Source organism: Bos taurus, chromosome 18 (genome assembly GCF_002263795.3).
Source record: "Bos taurus isolate L1 Dominette 01449 registration number 42190680 breed Hereford chromosome 18, ARS-UCD2.0, whole genome shotgun sequence".
In the NCBI taxonomy this organism is placed as follows: domain Eukaryota; kingdom Metazoa; phylum Chordata; class Mammalia; order Artiodactyla; family Bovidae; genus Bos; species Bos taurus.
In genome coordinates this window covers 7,789,907-7,817,416 of record NC_037345.1, presented here as the reverse complement: position 1 = coordinate 7,817,416, position 27,510 = coordinate 7,789,907, and the positions used below count along the sequence as shown (strand labels likewise).

At 46.0% G+C, this 27,510-nt stretch overlaps 2 protein-coding genes across 10 annotated transcripts in view; one reads left to right on the top strand and one right to left on the bottom strand.

Annotated features, from left to right (window-relative positions):
- LOC112442253 (uncharacterized) overlaps positions 1 to 27,510 on the bottom strand; it is a 116,097-nt gene that overhangs the window by 53,618 nt on the left and 34,969 nt on the right. For 7 of the 9 annotated variants that reach the window (XM_059877372.1, XM_059877369.1, XM_059877375.1 and 4 more), the window contains exon 1: positions 280 to 17,551. The exons of 1 other annotated variant lie outside the window; for it this stretch is intronic. In XM_059877372.1, coding sequence (XP_059733355.1) covers positions 13,365 to 15,317 — 1,953 coding nt within the window. In that variant the 5' untranslated portion in view covers positions 15,318 to 17,551 and the 3' untranslated portion in view covers positions 280 to 13,364. Of the gene's footprint in view, positions 1 to 279; positions 17,552 to 27,510 lie in introns of those variants that run through there. One more of the 9 variants, XR_009491268.1, reaches the window with a different exon arrangement.
- Positions 1 to 27,510, top strand: part of LOC101905746 (polycystin-1-like protein 2) — a 107,987-nt gene that overhangs the window by 66,028 nt on the left and 14,449 nt on the right. Inside the window, exons 24-34 of the mRNA XM_059877377.1 lie at positions 227 to 457; positions 2,482 to 2,583; positions 5,255 to 5,433; positions 8,729 to 8,875; positions 9,394 to 9,593; positions 10,300 to 10,517; positions 11,354 to 11,570; positions 17,545 to 17,773; positions 22,460 to 22,664; positions 23,894 to 23,990; positions 26,933 to 27,070. Of these exons, the coding sequence (XP_059733360.1) occupies positions 227 to 457; positions 2,482 to 2,583; positions 5,255 to 5,433; positions 8,729 to 8,875; positions 9,394 to 9,593; positions 10,300 to 10,517; positions 11,354 to 11,570; positions 17,545 to 17,773; positions 22,460 to 22,664; positions 23,894 to 23,990; positions 26,933 to 27,070 (1,963 nt within the window). The remainder of the gene's footprint in view (positions 1 to 226; positions 458 to 2,481; positions 2,584 to 5,254; positions 5,434 to 8,728; positions 8,876 to 9,393; positions 9,594 to 10,299; positions 10,518 to 11,353; positions 11,571 to 17,544; positions 17,774 to 22,459; positions 22,665 to 23,893; positions 23,991 to 26,932; positions 27,071 to 27,510) is intronic.

The window sequence follows — 27,510 nt, the reverse complement described above, 5'->3', positions numbered from 1 at the left end:
TCTTTACCATCTGAGCCACCAGGTGAGCCCACTACAAGACATAATTCACTATATTAAAAAAATTAATGTTTCATTAAATAAAAAAGCCCAAAGAGAATCCTGAAGCTGGCCTTCAGCAGTCTCCCACCCCTCCCCAGGACAGGGTCCACCCCTTACTGCTCTCCTCCCATGGGTGGGGAAGGTATACTTCCTGAGTCCTTTCACCAGAGCCTCTTTGGGGTTGCAGGTGGGGCCGCGGACCACCCTCTCGCAGACCCACTGCCTCTGCAACCATCTCACCTTCTTTGGGAGCACACTCCTGGTGATGCCCAACGCCGTGGATGTCCGCCAGACTGCTGAGCTCTTTGCCACCTTTGCGGACAACCCTGTGGTTGTGACCACCGTGAGCTGCCTCTGCGTGGCCTACCTCCTGGTGCTGATCTGGGCGAGGAGGAAGGATGCTCAGGATCAAGCCAAGGTGAGGTGGCACGATACACGGAAACAGCAGGGGGCGAGCAGTCCCCTTGCAGGAGCTCCAAAGAATGGAGCCCTGGTGGGGGGCCGAGGGGCCAGCTGCAAGTCCAAGCCTTGACCCCTGGAGTCATCTCCGGTAAGCTGGCCTCTCAGCCTCTTTACCTGTAAAATGTTCTTGTGTATCAAATTATCAGGAGGATCATAAAACTGACCACTTGTTGAGGATCGACTGTGTACCAGGTACTATTCCCACTTAATGCCCAAAACAGCACCAAGGGGGAGGATGCTGATGTTGAGAGTCCCCTAGACCACCCTCAAATTCAGTGATTTGCTAGGAGGACACACAGGACGTTAAATAGCTATTATCCTCATGGTTCCAGTTTACTACAGTGAAAAAGCGCAGATTAAAATCAGAAAAAGGAAGGGTTCAAGAGATATCAGGCAAGAGATTCTAACTGTCCTCTCCCATGGAGCCCTACAGACAGATGAATTCTTCTGGCAGTGATGTGCAACAGCACATGTGACGTATTGCCCACTAGGAAGCTCCCCAAACCTTGGTTTTACTAGGGGTCAGTCTCTTAAGTATGGCACCTGCATGACTGCCGTTAGTCTCTAGCATCCACTGCCCCTCATCCCTGCCCAGGTCAGACTGACAGAGCGTGGCCCAAAGCTCTCACCACAGATCACACTGCTAGCACATAATGCCTAGGGTGGCCCGAGGCCCCGGATAGTCAGACATCCTGATTATGCAGGATATTTCAAGAACTTAGAGGTTATCTTCCAGGAGCTTGCCAAAACCAGTCCTTTCTTTGGAATGTGTAGGGTAATTATCTAGTCCAAAGCCACCTCCAAGGAGCCAGAATTCAAACTCAGATCTGCCTGACGATAAGTCAGGTCTGAGGGTAAAAACAAGATCAAACAATAACCAATTGTGACAACAAAGTTCTGATTCTTTTTCTGATACATGCATCACATCTGACCCATAGGAGCCTTCAATACACACTCAGGAGTGAGTGAGCACATAAATGAATCTAAGAATGCACTGCACCTTTCAACATTGCCTCCCCTCCCTACATACAGCAACACCTCTCAGGATATGAATGGTATGAAACCTAAAAAGATAATAGTTGCCCAATTTATACTGTTGTCTTTGATTTGCCCAAGGGGTTTAACACTAATATTTTAAGTCTCTCAGCTGTAGGTTGGTTTCTGGGGAGCAGACCCTCAGATGGAGTTGAATATGCAGGGTGTTTATCAAGAAGTGCTTGGGATCAGCCCCGGGGCAGGGAAGGAAGAAGGTAGGACGGGCAGGGGGAGAAGTCAAGTTGGGATGCAGCCTACTGATAGTTGATTGACGCCTTGAGGAGCTCTGGAATTGTCCTGAACTACGCTGAGAAGCCCAGGTGGCAATGAACCAATCTGTCCTTAGATATCGGGTTCCCTGGGAGGTGCATGACTTTGACAGAGATGACTTGCATCCCTGACAATATCACCTCGGCAACTGAGAAAACAGCCCTTCACCGACAATAGATCTGGGGAGCTCACCACTGCCCAGCCCTCTGTAGCCTCTGACCAACTCCAGCTATTTATTTTTTGCTAAAAAAACATTCATTTTTAAAAAATTTCCTTAGAGGCACAATCTGGTTACCAATGTTATGAGAAATCATTTATGAACAGAGTTTGTATTTATCAGCTCAAACATCAAACATTCTCAGCTTAATACCAAGTTCATCTCCAATTTGACTACTTTGGGTCATATTTAATAATGAATGTATATTTTTTATTTTAAAAGTTTTTGTTTTTATAAAGTAATTAGCCTCCAATTAAAATAAATAAATTTAAATTAAAAAAAATAAAAGTTTTGGTTTTCACTTGAAACCCTGCTTTTATAAAGAACAGTTCTTATCTGATGCAATGAATCAATAGCAGACATAAGTGTGCTTCCCCCCCTTTAACTGTCATGAACGCCCAACTCACTCCCGGCTACGTGTGTGGTGGATGACCCCACAATGCCATCCTTCTGCCCAGGTAAAGGTCACGGCGCTGGAGGACAACGACCCCTTGGCTCAGTACCACTACCTGGTGACAATCTACACTGGACACCGGAGGGGGGCAGCCACCTCCTCAAAGGTACTTGACTCACCAGACCCCTTGGTCAGTTAGCATGTACCACCCAGCAAAGCGCTGACCAGTCGGTTGTTGAGTTACTTTAGCACACTGGATTTTGCTGTGGGTTTTTTTTTAACTTCTGCTTTTTTTTAGAGAAAAGTATCTTTTTGCTAGACAAAAATAATACCCTAAGCCCCAATATTTAAAAAGATAAAGGAGGAGTGGATTAAGGGAGATCTGGGGTCTGATGCTGCTTCCCTGGTGGCTCAGTTGGTAAAGAATCTGCCTGCCAATGTAGTAGATGCAAGAGATGTGGGTTCAGTCCCTGGGCTGGGAAGATCCCCTGGAGAAGGAAATGGCAACCCATTCCAGCATTCTTGCTTGGGAAATCCCATGGACAAAGGAGCCTGGCAGGCTACAGTCCATGGGGTTTCAAGAGTCGGACACTACTTACAGACTAAGCTACCACCATCACTGTACCCACTGGTCTTCTCATTTAACCCTACTAAAGGATAATTCAAACAGCTAGTTACCTGCACTCAAATGTGCTCACATATGCAGAACAGTCAGTAGACTGCTACCAATGAATAAAGGGGAAAAAAGAATTTTTAAGAGAAAGAGGACAAAAGAAAAAAAGAAACAATGGCAATCATTTGAAAAAAAACCTCAGATTACATTTTTGAGGAAAACAGATTAGCTGGCATCCAGCTAAGAGGTGAGGCTGTCCTTGAAAGGCTGACTAAAGGTAGTGAAGCCATGATTTCATTTGTTTATGGATTCTCCAAAATCCCTAAAAGTTTAGTTGTGGAGCACACAGCAGGTTGTTTCTGTCATGTCTCAGCATCCTTAGTTAAGTCTGGCCTGCGTCATGGCCTTCATCAGAATGTACCATCCCTCACAGCAGCCTCCAGGCTTCCTTTACTGAAACTGTGCTCCTTGGAACATAGCTTGAGAACCACGGATACTGTGTGTACTGTGCTAAAGAAAGCTCTTTTGATTTGGGGTTTTTTAAAAACTATTATTTATTTGGCTGCACCAGATCTTAGTCGTAGCTTGCAGGCTCTTCCATCTTTATTGCAGCATGAAAACTCTTAGTTGTGGCATTCAAGACCTAGTTCCCTGACTAGGGATGGAACCCCTTGCATTGGGAGCTCAGAGTCTTAGCCACTGAATCACCAGGGAAGTCCCTCCATTGTTTTTTTAAAAATTATATTAGGCTCCATGAGAGCATGGCATGTGTCCATTTACTTTTTACTTTTTTAGTCTTATTTAAATCTTAATTTTTACTTGTGTATACATTTATTTTTATTTGAATTAAATAAATTTTTAAAAATTGCTGCACCTCAGTGCCTCAATCAGCTATCTAACGCACAGTAAGTACTCAGTAACTATGTGCTGAATAATTGCAGGAATCACTTTCATCCATCTAATGAAACACCCACCCCATTTCTATTTGATATGAGGAACTGACCTTCCTAGGAATGAAAGAGTGAAAGTGTGTGATCCACAGGCCATTTCATGGCTCCCCATTTCACTTTTCAATTGATACTTCTTAGTTGAGTTCTTCTGGCATAGTGGTTCTCAAAAGGTTGGCCCCCAGGGATGGCTGGTAATTTCGGAAGTCATTCTGGTTGTCACAATTTAGGAGAGGAAGAGATGCTGCTGGCACCTAGTGAGTGGAGGCCAAGGATGATGCTAAACATCCAACAGCACACAGGAAAGCCCCAGAGCAAGGAATTGCCTGACCAAGAATGTCTACAGGGGAGACTCTGCTTTAGAAGCTGACTCTGAAACAAGGATTCAAGCACAAGTAGTTCATTTGAGAGGGGATTCGAGGGCACCCCATAGTGGAGTGGGAAGCCAGGCAGGGAAGGGAAGGAATGAAGAACTCATAATCAAGCCCACCACCCCTGTGGGCAACTGTAGCCCAATCCCACTGGGGAACTCCGGAAAGCAGTGAAGAACGTGGGCCTCAGAGTTATCCCAGCAGAGGACTGAGGGAACTGGGCTGTTTATCTACCAACCCCACAAGTCATCGGGGGAACACAGCTTGCAGGGGCCATTAATTCTCTGCCAGCTTTCACCTGCTGCTCTGACAGCCAAGAAACCCCCAGAGCAAGAGACACAGCAGCTGGCAGTGGGACAGCCTCACCACTGTGGTGAGGCTGAGGGACGGATATCAGTGGGGCATAGTGATACCTGCTGTAGTTGTTTTGGGCTCAGGTAATCAGGCATGGCCACCAGCAGCACCTGCAGGGCTTCAGAAAACTACAGATTCCTGTGCCCAGTATTCTTGGTAGATCTGGATGGGGCCCGAGAATATGTATTTTCAAAGTAATGGGCAGTCATTCATTCCTGCCTCAATACTGGGAACTCTGGGAGCCCTGAGAATATAGTCGTTAGGGAGAAAAACCAGTTCTTGCCCTACGGCCCTTTCAAATAAACAGACGGGAAGTCTGAAAAGTTCATCAGGAAGCATTTTATGAGTACGGCTCATCTCAAAGATGTGCATACAGATAGTGTCACCTCAAATTTTCATACAGCTGAAAAATAACTCAGGCAGGCCCACGGTGGGACGAGAGGAGGAGAAAGGGCAAGCTCCGTTGGGTTTCATTGGTTTTCAGACACCTCCAGTGAAACACAGGGCTCAGTTACCATGCAGAGTTGGCCACTCCTGGCCTCTGGGTTTCAGGTGACTGTCACCCTATATGGCCTGGATGGAGAGAGTGAGCCCCACCACCTGTTGGACCCCGACATCCCGGTTTTTGAGCGAGGGGGAGTGGATGTCTTCTTGCTCTCCACCCTGTTTCCCCTGGGGGAGCTGAGGAGCCTGCGACTGTGGCATGACAACTCAGGGGATCAGCCATCTTGGTGAGTCAGGGGTGGGCAAATCACAGGGACCTACTAAGCGACAGGTCCAAGGCTGGGCACTGTGCATATGCTGCCTTGCTGATCCTCATGAGCCTCTCTAAGAAAACAGAATGGATCCCTATTTCACAGATGAGGAAACCAAGGATCAGAGAGGCCCACCAGTCCACAGGCCACACACAATGCTCAGTCTCTCATTTAGCTCTCAGTTTCTGCATCTATAAAATGGGGATAGATGCCTACTCTAATGACAAACCCTGCCCAATATGAGGAGAGTAGATGAGACACTGGCTGATTCTCCAGGAGAAGATGTGAGAACGGCTCCACTGCAGAGCACTAAGCTAATTCCTCCCATGCTTTCCTCACTGGATGCTCACTGACCCTCCGGGACAAGTGCTGTTATTATTCTTGTTTTATAAGTGGGTGAATGCCGGGGTCCTGCCCCGGCTGATCCAGGGTATTCGAAGCGGGGACGGTGTCGGCGACCTATTTATTTAAATATTTTATCAAAGATATAAAGAGTAATAGGATGAGGATAGCTCAGTAGGAAAATTCAGTGGAGAAAAGAGGCTGAGTGGCTTGGTTTACGCGGGAGACCAATAAAACTTCAAGACAAGAAGTTTGCACCACTTACGTAGGCCACAGGCGTCCTTCCGTTCTCCCGAAGGAGAGGAGACACTGAGGCCTCCCCGGTCAGATCTTAGAAGCCCAGGCATAATTAGTAAGCATGGTGGGTTCCGCGCTCCAGATGGAGACTCAGCCAGAGTGAGAGAGAGAGCGACATGGGGAGACCAGTATTTCGAGAAACTGATCCCAATTCTTTATTTTCCATGGTCTACTTTTATACACTGAGATGTTATACAAAAGTCACGCGGGGTCAGCAGTCCTGACTTTTATCAAAGTCAGGTGCTTCATACAAATGTATACAGAGGTCTTAGGGGTGTTACATCATCTTCTGGCCAGGGGACCTGCTGACAATTTACGACCCTCTCCTTGTGACAGCGGTCAGTCAACCAGGACACTTATTTCTCCAGGGGTGATTATTCTCAAAACAGATGCCACCCAAATAAAGTTACATTCCTACAGGGTGAGGGTATAGTGGGTTTTAGTTAAGGAAAGAATTTACTTAGCCTAAGGTCTAATGTGATTAATATCAAAGGTTAATACTTATTTCTTTTATATATTCATTAATGTGTGTAAGGGCAGGGGATGTGGAGACTTAGCAACAAACATTGGCTCAACAAATGAAAAACCCTTCACCAATACAATTTCTAATCAGCCCATTATATTTATACTAATAGTTTTCTAACTTTTCTAAGGAACCTGTTTTTAGAAGGTTTAAAGCATCTCGTGCCTCTCACGGTTGGGAGGCTGTGAGCAATCACATGTGGCCGGACAAGCCTGTCAGGCAGGCTAGAGAACCTTCAGAGGAGTTTGTAGGTTAAAACACTCTTATCACGCCCAGGAATTATTATTAACTGGAGCTGTAGGTTAACTCCTTCTCCGAAAGAGGTGGTGGGGGACAGCCCCCCGTAAAGTCAGAGATGTAGGTGAGAGCACAAAGTAGTAAAGTAGGCAGGCTCTGGTTATGGGGGTAGATGCTCGAGGAGTTCCAGGGGGACTCCTGAGGCTCGATCCCGCCTTTGCGTATGTCGAGCCTCCTTCCTCATGACCTTTGTCACGGGCGGAGTACCTCACTCTGGCCCCCAACAGGTGAATCTAAACTTGGGAAAGATTAACTGACTTGCCCAAGGTCACACAACTGGCAAGCTCAGAGCCAAGAGTCCTCCCCTTCCTGGCTTACTGCACTCCCCATTTTGCCTGAGACCCAGATGAGTGGCCTCCAGCCTGAACACTCGCCGGTGGCTGGCAGCTTTCAGAAAACACAGCATTTCGACCAGTGTCCTTAACTCATCTACAGGATTAAGACCCTCAGCTGAGGGTTGGTTCCTAGGATGCAGACTCTGAGATGAAGTTGAATATGGAGGCTGTTTACCTAAGGGATGCCTGGGATTAGCCCCTGGACAGGGAGAGAAGCAAGCAGGATGGGCAGAAGAGCTTTGATGCAGCCCAAAGACAGATCAGCTGACCACACAGGGAGCTTTGGAGCTGTGCTGAGTTGGGTTGAGATGCCCAGGTCTTGATCACACCCAGGTGCCTCACCCAATGGGCACTGGATGTCAGCCACCTCAGGAGGGTGTATGACCTCAACAGAGGTGGCTCTTACATGCCTGATGGGGACTATCCTCCATGAAAGGAGAAAATGCATGTCAAGAGCTTCTTAGCATAATCCCCACTGTGCAGTAAATGCTCAATAAAGAGTGCCTACAGGGCTTCCCTGGAGGCTCAGTGGTAAAGAATCCTCTTGTCAATGTAGGAGACAGGGGTTTGATCCCTGATCTGGGAAGATCCCACATGCCTCAGAGCAACTAAGCCCATGCACCACAACTTTTGAGCCTGAGCTCCAGAGCCCTGGAGCCACAACAACGGAAGGCCAGGCGCCCTAGAACCCATGCTCCACAACAAGAGAAGCCACCGCAATGAGAAGCCCACCTACTGCAACCAAGAGTAGCCCCCACTCGCTGCAACTAGAGCAAAGCCCACACAGCAACAAAGACCCAGCACAGCCAAAACTAAAATAAAGTTATTTTTAAATAAATAAAACATAAAATTACATAGTTTAAAAAAAAAAAAAAAAAAGAGTGCCTATTGATATCATTAGTCTCATTTCCCTGTAAGGCAACAGAGAAAACAGCTGCTGCTGAATCTGACCTCCCAGCAGAGGCAAGATGACTTCATTTCTTCCCTGGGCCTCAAAGATCTAAATCAGATTTGATGATCACCACAGAGCCCTGAGTCCCAGATGGAGGGCAGGCCCATTCTCTGGATGGAGGCCCAGGGGTGGACCGGGTTTGTGTGCTCAAGCTTGCACCTCCCTAGACACACAGTCCAAACAATTCCACTTTCCTTGCTTGTATCAGGATGGTGACCCTGGGCTTGCTGCCCTACATGAGGCTGCACAGTTTCAGAATGCACGCTCTTGCAGCATACCTGTGAAAACTTGGCAGCCTCCAAGCTGGTGGTCTACACTAGCTGAATTCCCCACATGAAACCAAATTCACCCACTGATTGGGGCATTTTGATCAAGGCACTAACGGCAATGAAGAAAAATACAAAGTCTCTTTTTAGGAGTTCTCGTTCTTGGACTCAGGTCTGCAATATATTAACATTATCTTCAAGGGGTCCAAAGACATCTCATCTGCCTAACATTATCCTCAAAAGTGTGGGTCCCCTCCAGGTATGTAAGCCGGGTGCTGGTGCATGACCTGGCAATGGACCGGAAGTGGTACTTCCTCTGCAACTCATGGCTATCCATCGATGTCGGAGACTGTGTCCTTGACAAGGTATTTCCAGTGGCCACAGAGGAGGACAGGAAACAATTCAGGTACTGTTCTTTTTCCTTTAAAGCAAATGCTCTTTTGTCATTTCATCTCTAGAGGAATTGCATCATAATTCAGTCTCAGCCAAATAAAAGCATGTTTCAGCTTGCAGGTCTGGGTAGCTCTGAATGTGTGATATTAATGACTAATCGGTTTTTCTTGATGTGATAGAAGGGCCTGGAGGGACACGGACCCTTCGAGACAGAATTATCTTCAGGTGGTGATAAGTTATAGAACAGTTATCCAAATTTCCTTACGCATAAAGTAACTTGCCTGAGGTCACACAGTAGGTAAGAGGGCTCCAACCACTCTGTCCAGAGTCCCCATCACTAATTCTAAATGATGCTACTATGATGCTGTATTTCTTCTATAACAGAAAAAAAAAACAAAAAACAAAAAAAAACAGATGAAGAATTTTAGAAACAAATCCTCCATCTCAGTCCAGGATTGCTCCAAAGAGCCCAGGCTTCTCCCCTATTCCTGTCTCCCTAATGCCTGTCACTCTCCCCTGGTCTGTCCACAGCCACCTGTTTTTCATGAAGACCTCCACAGGCTTCCAGGACGGCCACATTTGGTACTCCATCTTCAGCAGCTCAGCTTGGAGCAACTTCACACGTGTCCAGAGGGTGTCCTGCTGCTTCTCACTGCTCCTCTGCACCATGCTGACCAGCATCATGTTCTGGGGTGTCCCCAAGGACCCAGCTGAGCAAAAGATGGACTTGGGTAACTCCCACTCTCCAGGCATGGAGATCAGGGCTACTGGCAGTAGACATGAGCTGTCACTGCCCAGAAATGCCATGCAATTCCAGAGGCCCCAAGACTACTCTGAAGTTCAATAACTCATTAGAAGGACTCAGAAGTCAGACATGCCATTATACTCATAATTATTAGAGAAAGGATACAGATCAAAATCAGAAAAAGGAAGAGGCATGTGGGGCAGGATCCATGGGAGACTAGGCGACTAGGCACTGAGCTTCCAATGGAGTCTGGATGGTACTCACTCCTTCAGACAATGACATGTGATCACACGTGCAGAGTAATGCCAACCATGGATCCTCTCTTGAGCCTTAGTGTCTAGTTTTTATTGGGGCATGCTAACATAGACATGGCTGACCCTGGATGACTGACCTAAGACTCCAGCTCCTCTAGACGTTGAGGTGATACAGGGAAACCAAGGCCCCCACCATAAATCACATTGTTAGCACAGAGTATACCAGATGACCCAAGAAACCAGGTAAACAAAGGCACACCCATCAGGCAGGACATCCCAAGGGCTCAGTGGTCACCACCTGCCACTCCCTGCCCCCCCAGCCTTGGTGCCATTCAAGGGGCAGACCTCTCTTCAGGCAAGGATAACCCTTGCTGCACAGCCACATTGTGGGAAGGGTGGAGGGGACTCTACTTGACCCCTGCCCTCCATCTGCCCCAGGTCAAATCGAGTTCACTTGGCAGGAAGTGATGATTGGGCTGGAGAGCTCACTCCTCATGTTCCCCATCAACCTCCTGATCGTTCAGATCTTTCGGAATACCCGTCCTTGGGTGGCTAAGGAGCAGAACGCTGGGAAATGGGATGGGAGGCGCCTCAGCCTGGCACCCTCACCACAGCCCACGGAGGATGGCCTTCTGACGCCTGAAGCAGTGACCAAGGCAGGTCTCAACCCTGGCAGCACAGGGGGACTTCTAGCCTGGGAAGAAGTTGGGGTGGGGACTGGGGTTTGAGGCCTGCAGTCCATGTTGTCTGACAGCGTCGGTTACCAAGATTCATCAACTGCACACACACGCACGTACACATATGTGCAAAAATGTGAACATCACACGTACACATGCAGGCATACACACATGCCACATGTACACACATTCACACAAACCATGGATACACCCACAAACATGTATAGAGGTACACAATGTACATCTGCACAGTGCACACATGTATACATGCATACACATACCCACATGAATGCTTACACACATGCCACATGTACACATTAACACACACCACACATCTACAATGCATACATATATGCAAACAACATACGCACATCTCCACACACATGTACACACATGTGTGTACGTGTGTTTATACACATGTACACATGTGCAAGCACAGACCTACAACATACATTCACACATGCACAGATACCTTTTTTGGGTATCTATTCTGTACAAAATATTATACTTTCACTACAGATCACAGGCTGGAAGTACCCCAAAAGGATTCCCTCTGTATTCATGCATTTGTTACGCATTTATTGAGCACCTATGTGCCACACTTTGAGGAATATAGCCTGAAATGTGTCAGTTGAAATCCTAGAATAGAGATTTTATGCAGGACAAAACAGAAGCTCAAGGTGATCCAAGGTCACGTCTCAGTAGGCAGACCTGGGATCAGACCCAGACTGTCCAGCCCCAGGGTGAGTGCTCTTGAGTACTCTGCTGTCCCCTTACCTGTAGCTCACACCCTGTTCCCACTGGGTGACTTGCAGGATTTGTGGAGACTTGTCAGCTCCCTGTTCAAAGCTCTGAAGGTGCCACCCCCTCTCTTGGGCTGGGACTCCACGAACTCAATGAACATCAACCAGCTGCTGGCCTTGATGGAAGATGTCATCTGTCGACAGATCAAAGCAGGGCAGGTCTTCTCGGAGGAAGTCAGCCAGACAGGGGCCCCTTTAACACTCACTCTTGGATCAGTACAAGTAAAAGGTGAGTTTTGATATTTCTCTGCTTAGAGGGGACATGTTGGAGCCAGGTGGATGCAGGACTGAGGGCTGTGTCTGTATCACTAGGGGATCAAGAAGTCTTCCCAGGGTCTCCCTCACCAGCCTGCACTCCAACCACTCACCATAGCCTCCCTCTCTGTACTACAGGTATCCTGGTCTCCACATAATTCCAAGGTGCCTTCCCATGAAGGCCTGTACACATTGTTAGTCTTCTGACCTTTAATGTCCTCTCTCCTCTCTTCGCTTGGCTAATGCCTACTCAGCTTGTATTCTTGGCTGACGTGTCCCTTCCTCTGAGCAGCAACTCAATCACTCAGCCCACAACAGGGTCTCGAGCCACGTGCTCTTTAGCTCTTAAGTATCTCCTGCACTGCTTTCACATTCAGTTCAGTTCAGTTCAGTCGCTCAGTCGTGTCCGACTCTTTGTGACCCCATGAATCACAGCACGCCAGGCCTCCCTGTCCATCACCAACTCCCGGAGTTCACCCAAACTCACATCCATCGAGTCATTGATGCTATCCAGCCATCTCATCCTCTGTCGTCCCCTTCTCCTCCTGCCCCCAATGCCTCCCAGCATCAGAGTCTTTTCCAATGAGTCAACTCTTCACATGAGGTGGCCAAAGTACTGGAGTTTCAGCTTTAGCATCATTCCTTCCAAAGAAATCCCAGGGCTGATCTCCTTCAGAATGGACTGGTTGGATCTTCTTGCAATCCAAGGGACTCTCAAGAATCTTCTCCAACACCACAGTTCAAAAGCATCAATTCTTCGGCGCGCAGCTTTCTTCACAGTCCAACTCTCACATCCATACATGACCACAGAAAAAACCATAGCCTTGACTAGACGGACCTTTGTTGGCAAAATAATGTCTCTGCTTTTCAATATGCTATCTAGGTTGATCATAACCTTCCTTCCAAGGAGTAAGCGTCTTATAATTTCATGGCTGCAATCACCATCTGCAGTAATTTTGGAGCCCAAAAAAGTAAAGTCTGACACTATTTCCACTGTTTCCCCATCTATTTCCTATGAAGTGATGGGACCAGATGCCATGATCTTCATTTTCTGAGTGTTGAGCTTTAAGCCAACTTTTTCACTCTCCTCTTTCACTTTCCTCAAGAGGCTTTTTAGTTCCTCTTCACTTTCTGCCATAAGGGTGGTGTCATCTGCATATCTGAGGTTATTGATATTTCTCCCGGCAATCTTGATTCCAGCTTGTGCTTCTTCCAGCCCAGTGTTTCTCATGATGTACTCTGCATATAAGTTAAATAAGCAGGGTGACAATATACAGCCTTGACGTACTCCTTTTCCTATTTGGAACCAGTCTGCTGTTCCATGTCCAGTTCTAACTGTTGCTTCCTGACCTGCATATAGATTTCTCAAGAGGCAGGTCAGGTGGTCTGGTATTCCCATCTCTTTTAGACTTTTCCACAGTTTATTGTGATCCACACAGTCAAAGGCTTTGGCATAGTCAATAAAGCAGAAATAGATGTTTTTCTGGAACTCTCTTGCTTTTTCCATGATCCAGCGGATGTTGGCAATTTGATCTCTGGTTCCTCTGCCTTTTCTAAAAGCAGCTTGAACATCAGGAAGTTCACGGTTCACATATTGCTGAAGCCTGGCTTGGAGAATTTTGAGCATTACTTTACTAGCATGTGAGATGAGTGCAATTGTGCAGTAGTTTGAGCATTCTTTGGTATTGCCTTTCTTTGGGATTGGAATGAAAACTGACCTTTTCCAGTCCTGTGGCCACTGCTGAGTTTTCCAAATTTGCTGGCATGTTCAGTGCAGCACTTTCACAGCATCATCTTTTAGGATTTGAAATAGCTCAACTGGAATTCCATCACCTCCACTAGCTTTGTTTGTAGTGATGCTTTCTAAGGCCCACTTGACTTCACATTCCAGGATGTCTGGCTCTAGGTCAGTGATCACACCATCGTGATTATCTGGGTCGTGAAGATCTTTTTTGTACAGTTCTTCTGTGTATTCTTGCCATCTCTTAATATCTTCTGCTTCTGTTAGGTCCATACCATTTCTGTCCTTCATCGAGCCCATCTTTGCATGAAATGTTCCCTTGGTATCTCTAATTTTCTTGAAGAGATCTCTAGTCTTTCCCATTCTGTTGTTTTCCTCTATTTCTTTGCATTGGTCCCTGCAGAATGCTTTCTTATCTCTTCTTGCTATACTTTGGAACTCTGCATTGAGAGGCTTATATCTTTCCTTTTCTCCTTTGCTTTTGGCTTCTCTTCTTTTCACAGCTATTTGTAAGGCCTCCCCAGACAGCCATTTTGCTTTTTTGCATTTCTTTTCCACGGGGATGGTCTTGATCCCTGTCTCCTGTACAATGTCACGAACCTCCATCCATAGTTCATCAGGCACTCTATCTATCAGATCTAGTCCCTTAAATCTATTTCTCACTTCCACTGTATAATCATAAGGGATTTGATTTAGGTCATACCTGAATGGTCTAGTGGTTTTCCCTGCTTTCTTCAATTTAAGTCTGCATTTGGCAATAAGGAGTTCATGATCTGAGCCACAGTCAGCTTCTGGTCTTGTTTTTGCTGACCGTATAGAGCTTCTCCATCTTTGGCTGCAAAGAATATAATCAATCTGATTTCGGTGTTGACCATCTGGTGATGTCCATGTGTAGAGTCTTCTCTTGTATTGTTGGAAGAGGGTGTTTGTTATGACCAGTGCATTTTCTTGGCAAAACTCTATTAGCCTTTGCCCTGCTTCATTCCATATTCCAAGGCCAAATTTGCCTGTTACTCCAGGTGTTTTTTGACTTCCTACTTTTGCATTCCAGTCCCCTATAATGAAAAGGACATCTTTTTGGGGCGTTAGTTCTAAAAGGTCTTGTAGGTCTTCACAAAACCGTTCAACTTCAGCTTCTTCAGCGTTACTGGTTGGGGCATAGCCTTGGATTACTGTGATATTGAATGGTTTGCCTTGGAAACAAACAGAGATCATTCTGTCGTTTTTGAGATTGCATCCAAGTACTGCATTTCGGACTCTTTTGTTGACCATGATGGCCACTCCATTTCTTCTGAGGGATTCCTGCCCGCAGTAGTAGATATAATGGTCATCTGAGTTAAATTCACCCATTCCAGTCCATTTTAGTTCGCTGATTCCTAGACTGTTGACATTCACTCTTGCCATCTCTTGTTTGACCACTTCCAATTTGCCTTGATTCATGGACCTGACATTCCAGGTTCCTATGCAATATTGCTCTTTACAGCATTGGACCTTGCTTCTATTACCAGTCGCATCCACAGCTGGGTATTGTTTTTGCTTTGGCTCCATCCCTTCATTCTTTCTGGAGTTATTTCTCCACTGATCTCCAGTAGCATATTGGGCACCTCCTGACCTGGGGAGTTCCTCTTTCAGTATCCTATCATTTTGCCTTTTCATACTATTCATGGACTTCTCAAGGCAAGAATACTGGTTTGCCATTCCCTTCCCCAGTGGACCACATTCTGTCAGATCTCTCCACCATGACCCGCCCATCTTGGGTTGCCCCACGGGCATGGCTTTCACATTGCTTGTTGCCAAATCATGAATTACATGGAGAGCTGTACATGTGTACTGCACATTATTCTGGTATGAACTAGTCTGACTCTCCTCTTGCCCCTTTCCACCTAGATCGCTGTCTCCAGTGCTTAGACCAGTTGTCCAGTAGAACTTCTCACAGTGACAGAAATGGTCTATGTCTCTATTGACCAATATGGCAGCCATTGGCCACAAGTAGCTATTGGCACACTTGAAACATGGCCAGTGTGACTAGGGAACTAAATTAGTTTTATTTTAATTTAAATAATCACACATGGCAAGTGGCTGCCATATTGGGTGGTGTGGCTTAAGTATGCTGCCATTTTTAACACAAGACTGATCACTGTCTTAACCTTGTTTAGAATACAAAAATGGGCGCTATAGATTGGGGAGTTTGAATTCATAACTCTTTGGCCCACTTCTGATACAGTGAATTAAATTTTCTGGAGTGAGGCCAGGAATCTGCATTTTTAACCAATCACTTTGGTGACTGTTACGTGGACTGAATGTTGAGAGCCACTGCCCGCAAGACAAGGTCCGAGTTCCTTAATGGAGCACTCGAAGCCCACCTGGCCAGGCCCATGCTGACCCCATGGTCAGCCCCATTTTGACCCCTGTGTTCCAGCCACGCTGGAGGATTAGCCCCAGAGAGCTGGGCTTGGGCTGCCCATGAAGGTCATCACAGCAGGAGCTCTGCTGATGCCTGCACTGGACACTTGGTCCTGTTTGGGGGTCTTTGGGGTTTGGGGGCATAGGCATTCACAGCATGGGCCTTAGAACAAGGACTCTGGAGTTGGTCAGACCTAGGGCTCGCCCACACGCAAGAGCAGCTGTGCAGCTTTGGACAGTTGGTCAACCTCCCTGAGAAAACCATTTCCTCCCTGTAAAATGGAAGCATTGATCCAGCCCTCTCCTTGGCTGGTTGTGAGGAATCAGTGAGATTATTGGACACTTGAACTGCTTAGACCCAAGACTGACACAGAACAGGAATTCAGTAAGTGATTATCATTGGGAGTGACGGGATCTTCCGGATACACTGCTAGAATGCTTGCAACACCAAGGCTGTTGATGCTGGAAACTAGCTGTGGCATCAGTGAGGGAGGCCCAGGAAGGAGGGGGAGGTAGAAGGCCTGAGTTGAGTCAAGGGAGGCAGGGTCTGTGTCGCCATTCCTTTACCCACAGCTGGTAAAGGAGCCTCTACTTTCTCCACATCACTTATTTTCTCAGTCACTTCTCACTCGTGACTGGAGAGGGGTCCTGGAGCCAGGGTGCTCCATTGTGCCATCTTCTATATGTAGTTTCATGCACCCTTTATGAAAATGAACTCTGGTCCAGACCTGAGCCCTTCTTGCCCAGGAGAAAGCCCCATGGGTGCCGGTCTCCCATCTCAGGGTCCAGGGACCCAGGCCATAATCTACCTGGAGAGGCCAAGCTTCCCTTAGAAGGTATGGGGAAACAGTGGAAAGGGTCAAAAGTGTGTTTTTCTTGCATGAATATGTTTTACCTCTGTAATTTAAAACATAAAACACCTTTGCTTTTTAAAAAAATTTTTAGGAAACTGAAATTTGAAGAAAAGAACTGCAGAAGAACATTCAGAAGTAATCAGGGGAAACTTTTTCACTGGCTGTTTCATGCTGTTAAGGAATTATTATTAATTGTTTTAAAAATTGATAATGACACTGGTTTTGTTTTTAAAAGGAGCCTTTTCCTGATACAGGAGAATATTTAGTGTCAGGACATGGGGCTTGGAATTTAGATGAGATACGACTGGCCATGAGGAGATAATTTTGAGCAATGGGTACAGGTTCATCTCATTCTCTTTTCTAATTTAGAATTTTTCATAATAAAAAAACTAAAAACAAAAGATCAAGACTTATACCATCTTTGGCAACAGGCAAACTTGGCTTCAAATTAAAATCTTGTATGTATTAAAATATTTACAGATGAGAGAACTCTGTGTCTAGGATTTGCTTTTTATATACTCCAGAAAAAAAAAAAATTGCAGCGCAGAGGAAAGACTGCCAAAATGTGGGTATATGCTGTGGGAGGGCAATACGTATATTATTTTCATCTCTTCTATGTGTAAGGAAATTTTGAAAATGCCCTTGATAAAAGACTAGAAGTGTGTGTATGCTCAGTTGCTCAGTCATGTCTGATTCTTTGTGGACCCATGGACTGTAGCCTGGCAGGGTCTTCTGTCCATGGGATTTTCGGGCAAGAAGAAGTACATTCAAATCCTAACTGACCATGTGGGCTGAGTACTCCATCTTTCTGAATCTCAGGTTTCCCATGTCTTGGCATATGGTAAGTGCTCGATATAAGAAAATCATCACCAACACCTCTTTTTCTATTGCAGGCAGTCTACTCTGTCATTCAGCACCAGCTGATGCTCTTTCTCTCCCTTGTCCTCCAGAAAACATGCAACGCTCCAGGCCCAAGGTGGGCCCAAGTGATGCCTGGAAGAACAGTGCCTTCCGGCAGTGTCTCTATCTTCAGCTGGAGCACCTGGAGCAAGAGCTGCTGCTGCTGGAGCCCCGGTGCTCCTCCCAGGGTCAGAACCACACCAGGGCACTAGGGCAGCTACAGACCCTGAAGGGCTGTCTGGTGGCACAGGCTGGAACCCTGCCCCCAGCACACTCCAGGTAATCTACTCCCCTGGGTGCTCCCAGCCTAGGGGCCTGCCAGGACAGCATCCTGGGCAACATCAGAAGGTTATTCATCCAGATCTTTCCAGGAAGCAGCGACTCAGGACGTGCAAAATTTCAGGAAAGAGGGCATTCGACAGCGTGATTTTATCAGATCACTGTTGGAGCCCTTTGTACAGCATTTTACAGTTTATAACCATTTCCACATGGGTGCTTCAAGGCTGCACTCTTGGACAAGCCCCTCAACCTCTCTGAGCCACATTTTCCCCATCTATAATAGGGAATGATAACACTTATCTCTTGGTCCAAACCTAAAAAGAATTTAAAAGGGCCTGGCCCATAAAGAGCAGTACCACCCAGGACATCTACAAAGAATATGGGCTAGGTGTGGAAGGGCCTGGAGACAGAGTCCTCGCCAGAGTCCCCTTGACCCGGCATAGTAAGCATTTGTTTACTAAACATTTGCTTTCATCTCCAGGTGAACTGCCTTCATCCCCTTTTCAAGGTCCCAAATTTCAACCTACTTCTCAGATGCCACAGAACCTTCAATTGCCTAACTTGTCCTTGGGCCTTAAATTCTTCTGAAGGCCCATACATATGTAATTAAATTTGCTTTTTCTCCTGTTAATCTGTCTCATGCCAACTTAATTTAAACCAGCCAGAAGAATCTAGAAAGGGTAGAAGGAAATTTTTTCTTTCCCAAGAAGAGCACAATAACTGAGTGAGAAAATGACCATTTTTGAGATGTATTCTAAAATAATTGGTGATAATTTTATATTATGTATGGAATTTATTTTTAAATATGCCAAGGGGAAAAAAGCATGTGGAAATAGATGAAATAAGTTTGACAAGGTGATGGTTGTTGAAAGTAGTTGATGGGGGTTCAGTCTACTCACTGATTTTTGTATAATGGGGAATTTTCATAATAAAAACAATTATATAGTACTAGCCTTCTAGGCTTGCCATCTGTATAACGCAGTCTGTATGAGGACTTGCTCCTCAGTTCAGTTCAGTCGCTCAGTCGTGTCTGACTCTTTGCAATCCCATGAATTGCAGCACGCCAGGCCTCTCTGTCCATCACCAACTCCCGGAGTTCACTTGGACTCACATCCATCGAGTCAGTGATGCCATCCAGCCATCTCATCCTCTGTCATCCCCTTCTCCTGCTGCCCCCAATCCCTCCCAGCATCAGAGTCTTTTCCTATGAGTCAACTCTTCACATGAGGTGGCCAAAGTACTGGAGTTTCAGCTTTAGCATCATTCCTTCCAAAGAAATCCCAGGGCTGATCTCCTTCAGAATGGACTGGTTGGATCTCCTTGCAGTCCAAGGGACTCACAAGAGTCTTCTCCAACACCACAGTTCAAAAGCATCAATTCTTTGGCGCTCAGCTTTCTTCACAGTCCAACTCTCACATCCATACATGACCACTGGAAAAACCATAGCCTTGACTAGATGGACCTTTATTGGCAAAGTAATGTCTCTGCTTTTGAATATGCTATCTAGGTTGGTCATAACTTTCCTTCCAAGGAGTAAGCATCTTTTAATTTCATGGCTGCAATTACCATCTGCAGTGATTTTGGAGCCCCCCAAAATAAAGTCTGATACTGTTTCCACTGTTTCCCCATCTATTTCCTATGAAGGGATGGGACCAGATGCCATGATCTTCATTTTCTGAATGTTGAGCTTTAAGCCAACTTTTTCACTCTCCTTTTTCACTTTCATCGAGAGGCTTTTTAGTTCCTCTTCACTTTCAGCCATAAGAGTGGTGTCATCTGCATATCTGAGGTTATTGATATTTCTCCTGGCAATCTTGATTCCAGCTTGTGCTTCTTCCAGTCCAGAGTTCCTCATGATGTACTCTGCATATAAGTTAAATAAGCAGGGTGACAATATACAGCCTTGACATACTCCTTTTCCTATTTGGAACCAGTCTGTTGTTCCATGTCCAGTTCTAACTGTTGCTTCCTGACCTGCATACAAATTTCTCAAGAGGCAGGTCAGGTGGTCTGGGATTCCCATCTCTTTCAGAATTTTCCACAGTTTATTGTGATCCACACAGTCAAAGGCTTTTACATAGTCAATAAAGCAGAAACAGATGTTTTTCTAGAACTCTCTTGCTTTTTCCATGATCCAGCGGATGTTGGCAATTTGATCTCTGGTTCCTCTGCCTTTTCTAAAACCAGCTTGAACATCAGGAAGTTCACGGTTCACATATTGCTGAAGCCTGGCTTGGAGAATTTTGAGCATTACTTTACTAGCATATGAGATGAGTGCAATTGTGCAGTACTTTGAGCATTCTTTGGCATTGTCTTTCTTTGGGATTGGAATGAAAACTGACCTAGTCCTGTGGCCACTGCTGAGTTTTCCAAATTTGCTGGCATATTCAATGTAGCACTTTCACGGCATCATCTTTCAGGATTTGAAATAGCTCAACTGGAATTCCATCACCTCCACTAGCTTTGTTTGTAGTGATGCTTTCTAAGGCCCACTTGACTTCACATTCCAGGATGTCTGGCTCTAGGTCAGTGATCACACCATCATGATTATCTGGGTCATGAAGATCTTTTTTGTACAGTTCTTCTATGTATTCTTGCCACCTCTTTTTAATATCTTCCACTTCTGTTAGGTCCATACCATTTCTGTCCTTCATCGAGCCCATCTTTGCACGAAATGTTCCCTTGGTATCTCTAATTTTCTTGAAGAGATCTCTAGTCTTTTCCATTCTGTTGTTTTCCTCTATTTCTTTGCACTGATTGCTGAGGAAGGCTTTCTTATCTCTCCTTGCTATTCTTTGGAACTCTGCATTGAGAGGTTTATATCTTTCCTTTTCTCCTTTGCTTTTCACTTCTCTTCTTTTCACAGCTATTTGTAAGACCTCCCCAGACAGCCATTTTGCTTTTTTGCATTTCTTTTCCATGGGGATGGTCTTGATCCCTGTCTCCTGTACAATGTCACGAACCTCCGTCCATAGTTCATCAGGTACTCTATTTTTCAGATCTAGTCCCTTAAATCTATTTCTCACTTCCACTGTATAATCATAAGGGATTTGATTTAGGTCATACCTGAATGGTCTAGTGGTTTTCCCTACTTTCTTCAATTTAAGTCTGCATTTGGCAATAAGGAGTTCATGATCTGAGCCACAGTCAGCTTCTGGTCTTGTTTTTGCTGACTGTATAGAGCTTCTCCATCTTTGGCTGCAAAGAATATAATCAATCTGATTTCGGTGTTGACCATCTGGTGATGTCCATGTGTAGAGTCTTCTCTTGTGTTGTTGGAAGAGGGTGTTTGCTATGACCAGTGCGTTCTCTTGGCAAAACTCTATTAGCCTTTGCCCTGCTTCATTCCGTATTCCAAGGCCAAACTTGCCTGTTACTCCAGGTGTTTCTTGACTTCTTACTTTTGCATTCCAGTCCCCTATAATGAAAAGGTCATCTTTTTTGGGTGTTAGTTCTAAAAGGTCTTGTAGGTCTTCATAGAACAATTCAACTGCAGCTTCTTCAGCATTACTGGTTGGGGCATAGATTTGGATTACTGTGACATTGAATGGTTTGCCTTGGAAACAAACAGATCATTCTGTTTTTTTTTTTTTTTTTTAAGAAAACAATTTATTATCATTTAAAATTTGTTACTTTACTCATATTTCCTTTTGTAGATTCTGTTGTTTTTGAGATTGCATCCAAGTACTGCATTTCGGACTCTTTCGTTGACCATGATGGCTACTCCATTTCTTCTAAGGGATTCCTTCCCACAGGAGTAGATATAATGGTCAACTGAGTTAAATTCACCCATTCCAATCCATTTTAGTTTGCTGATTTCTAGAATGTCGACGTTCACTCTTGCCATCTCCTGTTTGACCACTTCCAATTTGCCTTCATTCATGGACCTGACATTCCAGGTTCCTATGCAATATTGCTCTTTACAGCATAGGATCTTGCTTCTATCACCAGTCACATCCACAGCTGGGTATTGTTTTTGCTTTGGCTCCATCCCTTCTGGAGTTATTTCTGGAGTTATTTCTCCACTGATCTCCAGTAGCATATTGGCACCTACCAACCTGGGGAGTTCCTCTTTCAGTATCCTATCATTTTGCCTTTTCATACTATTCACGGGGTTCTCAAGGCGAGAATACTGAAGTGGTTTGCCATTCCCTTCTCCAGTGGACCACATTCTGTCAGACCTCTCCACCATGACTCACCTGTCTTGGGTGGCCCCACACGGCATGGCTTAGTTTCATTGAGTTAGACAGGCTGTGGTCCTAGTGTGATTAGATTGACTAGTTTTCTGCGATTATGGTTTCAGTGTGTCTGCCCTCTCGCAACACCTACCATCTTACTTGGGTTTCTCTTAGCTTGGACATGGGGTATCTCTTCACGGCTGCTCCAGCAAAGTGCAGCCGCTGCTCCTTACTTTGGAAGAGGAGTATCTCCTCACTGCTGCCCCTCCTGACCTTGAACATGGAGTAGCTCCTCTCAGCCCTCCTGTGTCCAGTAAGCATTGAATAAAAGTGATCTCAATACCGTATGTGTATGTATATCAGACAGAATACAGAACAGGACAAAGAGAAAACTGAGGGTCTGACAGGTCAAGGAACTTGACCAAGTCATGAAGCTGGTGGAGGTGGAGTAGGAGTTGAACTTGAGCCCAAATGGTGCCACACTGATTATATTCACCCTCTCTTGCAGTTCCCTGCAGGCAAGCAAGCTCCCTCGAGGCCTGCCCTGGTGGTGTGTCCTGGTGGGCTGGCTCCTGGTGGTAGTCACAAGTGGGGTGGCAGCCTTCTTCACCATGCTCTACGGCTTGCACTACGGGCGGACCAGCTCCCTCAAGTGGCTCATCTCCATGGCCGTCTCCTTCGTGGAGAGCGTGTTTGTCACCCAGCCACTGAAGGTCAGGACCTCTGTGGGGCTGCCCTCATCTCCTCCTCCCCTCTGCCCATGCTTTCCCTCCTGCCACCTGCTCCCTCCTTAGGCTTCAGCAGTTCCCTTATCTCTTCATTCAACAAACCCAGCTGTAGGGCCACTTCTGGGTAGACCTGGGGCAGGAAGGTAATTACCAGGATAACCCATGCTCCCTCATGGCCAGATGCTGGCATCTTATCACTGTCACCCTCGGGAGGGTCCTCGCCTCCACTTTACAGATGGGAAAACCTGAGGTAAAGTGGACATGAGTTTGAGCAAACTCTGGGAGATGGTGAAGGCCTGGGAAGCCTGGTGTGCTGCAGTCCACAGGGTCACAAAGAGTCAGACAAGATTTAGAGACTGAAGAACAACAACAAAAGAGGATAAGGTCACAAAAAAATCTTGCCCCAGGTCACATGTAAAATAGGAATTATGTGTTTCCTCAGGGCTAGGATGATTTTGATTGTGGCATGTGCAACTTACAAGAACTTTATCTTCAGAAAATAAAAACACCAAGTCATTAAATGTGTCCATGAACTGGAAATACACTCCTATTCCTGAAAATGTAAAATTATGCAAGTGAGCAGTCAGTCACTGAACCTGGCCTGGAAGAAGCCAGGTGGTAGGAATACTGGCATGGGGTAGGGGGAAGCTATAGAAATGAGGGAACATTTATAGAGACTCTTTCTACCTATGAGGTGTTGCAGAATCTTTCTCACCACCCACCCCACCCCCACCCCAAACAGCTCCTGACACCTGACCCAATCCAGTCTGAGAATATTAAGAACAGAGTCTTGAGCATTATGCTTCTATACTGTGGGTGCAGAGACAATGTAACGGGAGGAATTACTTCATACAGAAAGGGAGGGCCAGACGGAGGGAGGAGGTAGGTGTATATGCTAGGGAGGTGTAAGTCACTAGGCTGAGAGGTAACAGAAAGGCTGAGCAAAAGGAGAGCAGCGGGTGGGAGGGCTCAGGGAATGCCAGAAGCAGGGTGAGTTCAAGGATTTGCCTGTCTTGGCCTGGTTGGTGACCAGGCGCACACACACTTCATGACCAGGTGACCTCTCTGCAGAGGATGGGTTGGTTCCCACCTGGCTGCCCCAGAGCATGGCTCTTGTCCCAGGACACCAATGTATCTCCCATTCTACCCAACTCAGACCAGGAATTGACAGAGTTTCCAACACAGGCTTGGGGTTCACGGTGGGTGTTTTCTAGGTGCTGGGGTTCGCAGCTTTCTTTGCTCTGGTGTTGAAGCGAGTGGAGGATGAGGAGGAGCCTGTGGTCCCCCTCCCGGGATGTCTCTCCAGCCCAGGTAATGGTGCCTGGGTGTAGGCAGGGGGCTGATGAGGCTGAGAAAGCCCCATAGAGCCCAGCCACTGGGTGATCCTGGGCTCAGACCTTTGCTCCCCATCAGACTTCAGGCCTACTGGTGAGGCACCCCCAGACCATCCTGGAACAAGTGCCTCCTCCTCTGTCTCCTGAGCAACCTCATTCCTCCCCTATCCAAGCCTTTCTGACACCCAAGCATGAAGAGGCACCGTGGGGTCCGTGTTCGGCAGGGGCCGTCACCCTCTGTGTAATAACAAGCAAGCTTTCCTCTCCAGGATTCAGGTCATTAGGGAACTAAAATACAAGTTGTGGGGGTGAGGGGTGAGAATGGGGGATAAGAGAGTTGTAATTAGGATTCTCAGACAAGGGTCTGCAAACAACAGCCAGGGGCCCAAATCCAGCCCAGCACCTGCTTTTGTAAGGCATTTTAGTGGAACACAGCCATGCTGCCTCTGGTCAGAGGACCTCTTCCGCCCAACCTGATCTCTCACTTTCCAGCCAAAACTCCTGAGGGTGCCTACAATAAGAGAGTTACAAAAAACAAACAGGCAAACAGAACAGAACCAACACTCTAACAGTCTATGCAGAGATTCTGACTCTCAAGGAAAAACAGGAGCAAACAAAAGCCCATACCCCTACATCCCTAGGCAGTATGGTGACTTCCTCATGGGCCTGGATCCTTCCATCCTCCAATAGGGTTTTGGCTGTGCAGACCCAAAAAGTCCATTAAAACCATCTTCCAAGTCAAAAATTAATTTTCTCCAAAGAGACGTCAGCCTCCCAATCAATTAAATATTCATCGGTCATTCCTTTGGCATTTATCCAGGGAGTACTTGCTGTGTTCCAGGCAATACACTGCCTTGGGAACATGATTTACATAAAATCCAATCATTGTAAGTGTATAATTCATTGATTTTAGTAAATTTATAGAGTTGTGCAACTATCACCACAATTCAGAACAGCTGTGTTACCCCCAAAAGTTCCCTCTTGCCTGTTTGAAATCAATCCTTGCTCTCCACTCAGCCCTAGCAACACAGCACTGACTGGTTGGAACAGGTTACTGCTCTTAGAATAAAAGACATTTGTGGTGTTAGAGGTAAAGAACCCATCTGCCAGGGCAGGAGATGTAAGAGATGCAGGTTTGATCCCTGGGTCAGGAAGATCCCCTGGAGAAGAGCATGGCAACCCACTACAGTATTCTTTCCTAGAGAATCCCATGGACAGAGTAGCCTGATAGGCTACAGTCTATGGGGTCACAAAGAGTTGGACACGACTGAAGTGACTTAGCACACTTGGAATAAACAGCCCATTTGGGAGACACACTAACAAATAAATGTACAAGATAACTTGTAAGAAAGAATGAGGAGGGTAGAATAAGAGGGTGCAGGCCTCTCTGCTGAAGGGGTACCTAAGCTGGCTCCCAAAGGATGGGACAGGGAAGGACTGAACACTGAGTATGTGCAAAGACCCTGAGGTGGAACCATAGCTTGTCGCTTTACAGCAGTTGCTGACGGGGTGGCTAGGGCATGGGGAGCTGTGTGCATGTGGAAAGAGGGGTTCAAGATGAGGGCAGAGAGGTGGGTGAGGACCAGGCCATGCAGTGCCCTGGGGCCATGCTGGGGCTTTGGAGTGTCTTAAATAGGAGATTTGTGATTTTAGGAAGATTACTATGACTGCTCTTGGAGACCAGAGATAGTGGGTCAAAGGTAGAAGTGGGGAGGCCAGTAGGAAGACTAGTGAAATGGTCCTAGATTGGGGGTGGCATGCGTTAGCAGTGGGGATGGACAGAGGGGCGTGGATCTAAAAAGTCAGTTGGGTCAATATAGCCATATCAGACTGCCTATAAACGGTGTTAATACCAAATGCAGACAAGGATGCAGAGAAGCTGGAGGACTGATACAGTCCCAGTGGGAATGTAAAATGGTACAGACACTCTGGAAAACAATTTGGTAGTTCCTTTCAAAACTAAAAATGGGTTTACCATTTGACTTGGAAATTGCACTCTTGGGCATTTATCCCAGAGAAATAAAGATTTATTTTCATACAGGAATCTGTATACAAACTTTCATAGCAGTTTCATTCGCAATTGCCAAAAGATACTTAGCCACTCCAAGAGAAATGAAAATATATATCCATACAAAACATTCATAGACACACTATTCTTAATAGCCCATACCAGGAGTAATCCAAATATCCATCAATAGGTGAATTAAACAAAAGGTAGTATGTCCATTCAACAGAATACTACTCAAACATAAAAAGAAACTACTAATATACACAACAAGGATGAGCATCAAATATTACACTAAGTAAAAGATGCCAGATACAAAAAACTATGTACATATGACTCTATTTATATGAAAAGTCCAGAAAGAAAATCTATGGATACAGAAAGCAAATTAATGAGGCTGAGGGTGGAGATAGAGTGGGAGTACACACTCACTTCAGGGATATGAGGGAACCTCTAGGGGTGACAGAAACACTCTAAAACTGAGTTGTGGTGATGGTGGCACAACTCTATAAATTTACTAAAATCACTGGATTGTAGGTTTCTATAGGGTGCGTTCGTGAAAATTATAGCTCATAAAGTGGTCTGAGAAAGAAGATACTTGGAATTAGACATAACAGGACTTCGAGATATTAGATACCCTCATCTTTCCAAGTTTGGGAAGCACTGAGATCCACCTTAGAGTTCAGGAACACAGGAAGACTGCATTCAGTGATCAGTGAGACCACAGTAATGGGAGGCATCTGTTCCTGGAGGAAAAGGGACAGGACCCTGGGCACAGGATAGCCCAGGCAGAGGAATGGAGGGGGAATGATGGGTCCCGTGGTACCTGGTGAGGGGAGTCTCTTGGTTGCAAATGTATGACCTGGTTCCACTGCCCATTTCTGGGACTGCTTTTATGCCCTTCACTTTCACAGACCCCTCTGCCTTGTTCCGAGCACGAAGAAACAGCAGAAGGGATACCTACCAGCCGCCTCTGGCCTCTGACATTGAGAAGATGAAAACCATGCACCTCAAGGAGCAGAAAGCATTTGCCTTAATCAGAGAAATCTTGGGTAGGCAGCCAAGATTACCTATGAGTGACCTTCCCACTTGCTGGTTCTTAACACAGACTTGAACAGATGTGGTGCAATCTCTTTTCTTTTTCTACTCTTTTTGTTCTGTTCATTCATTTGGTTTTCCAGGCATTGGTCAACCCCCGATTAGTGTTCTAGATGTCTCTTGAGATGTGCATTCACATGAGACATTTTGTCTCTTCATCTTCTGGGGGAATCTCTCCGGGAGTCCTCTGACAAGCTCTTGTAAGGACTGGCTACTGTCATTCTGAGGTCCCTCTTCACTGGGGCCTGAGAATTCTCTTTATTATTCTACTGTGTTGAAGCTGCGGCCTGTATCTCATATTTTCGTCCTTCTTGGTTCATTCCTTTGTTTCATGAAACACGCTCTCCCATAGTTGCCATGACAAGGAGGCCATACTTGTGTCTGTGCTTCCACT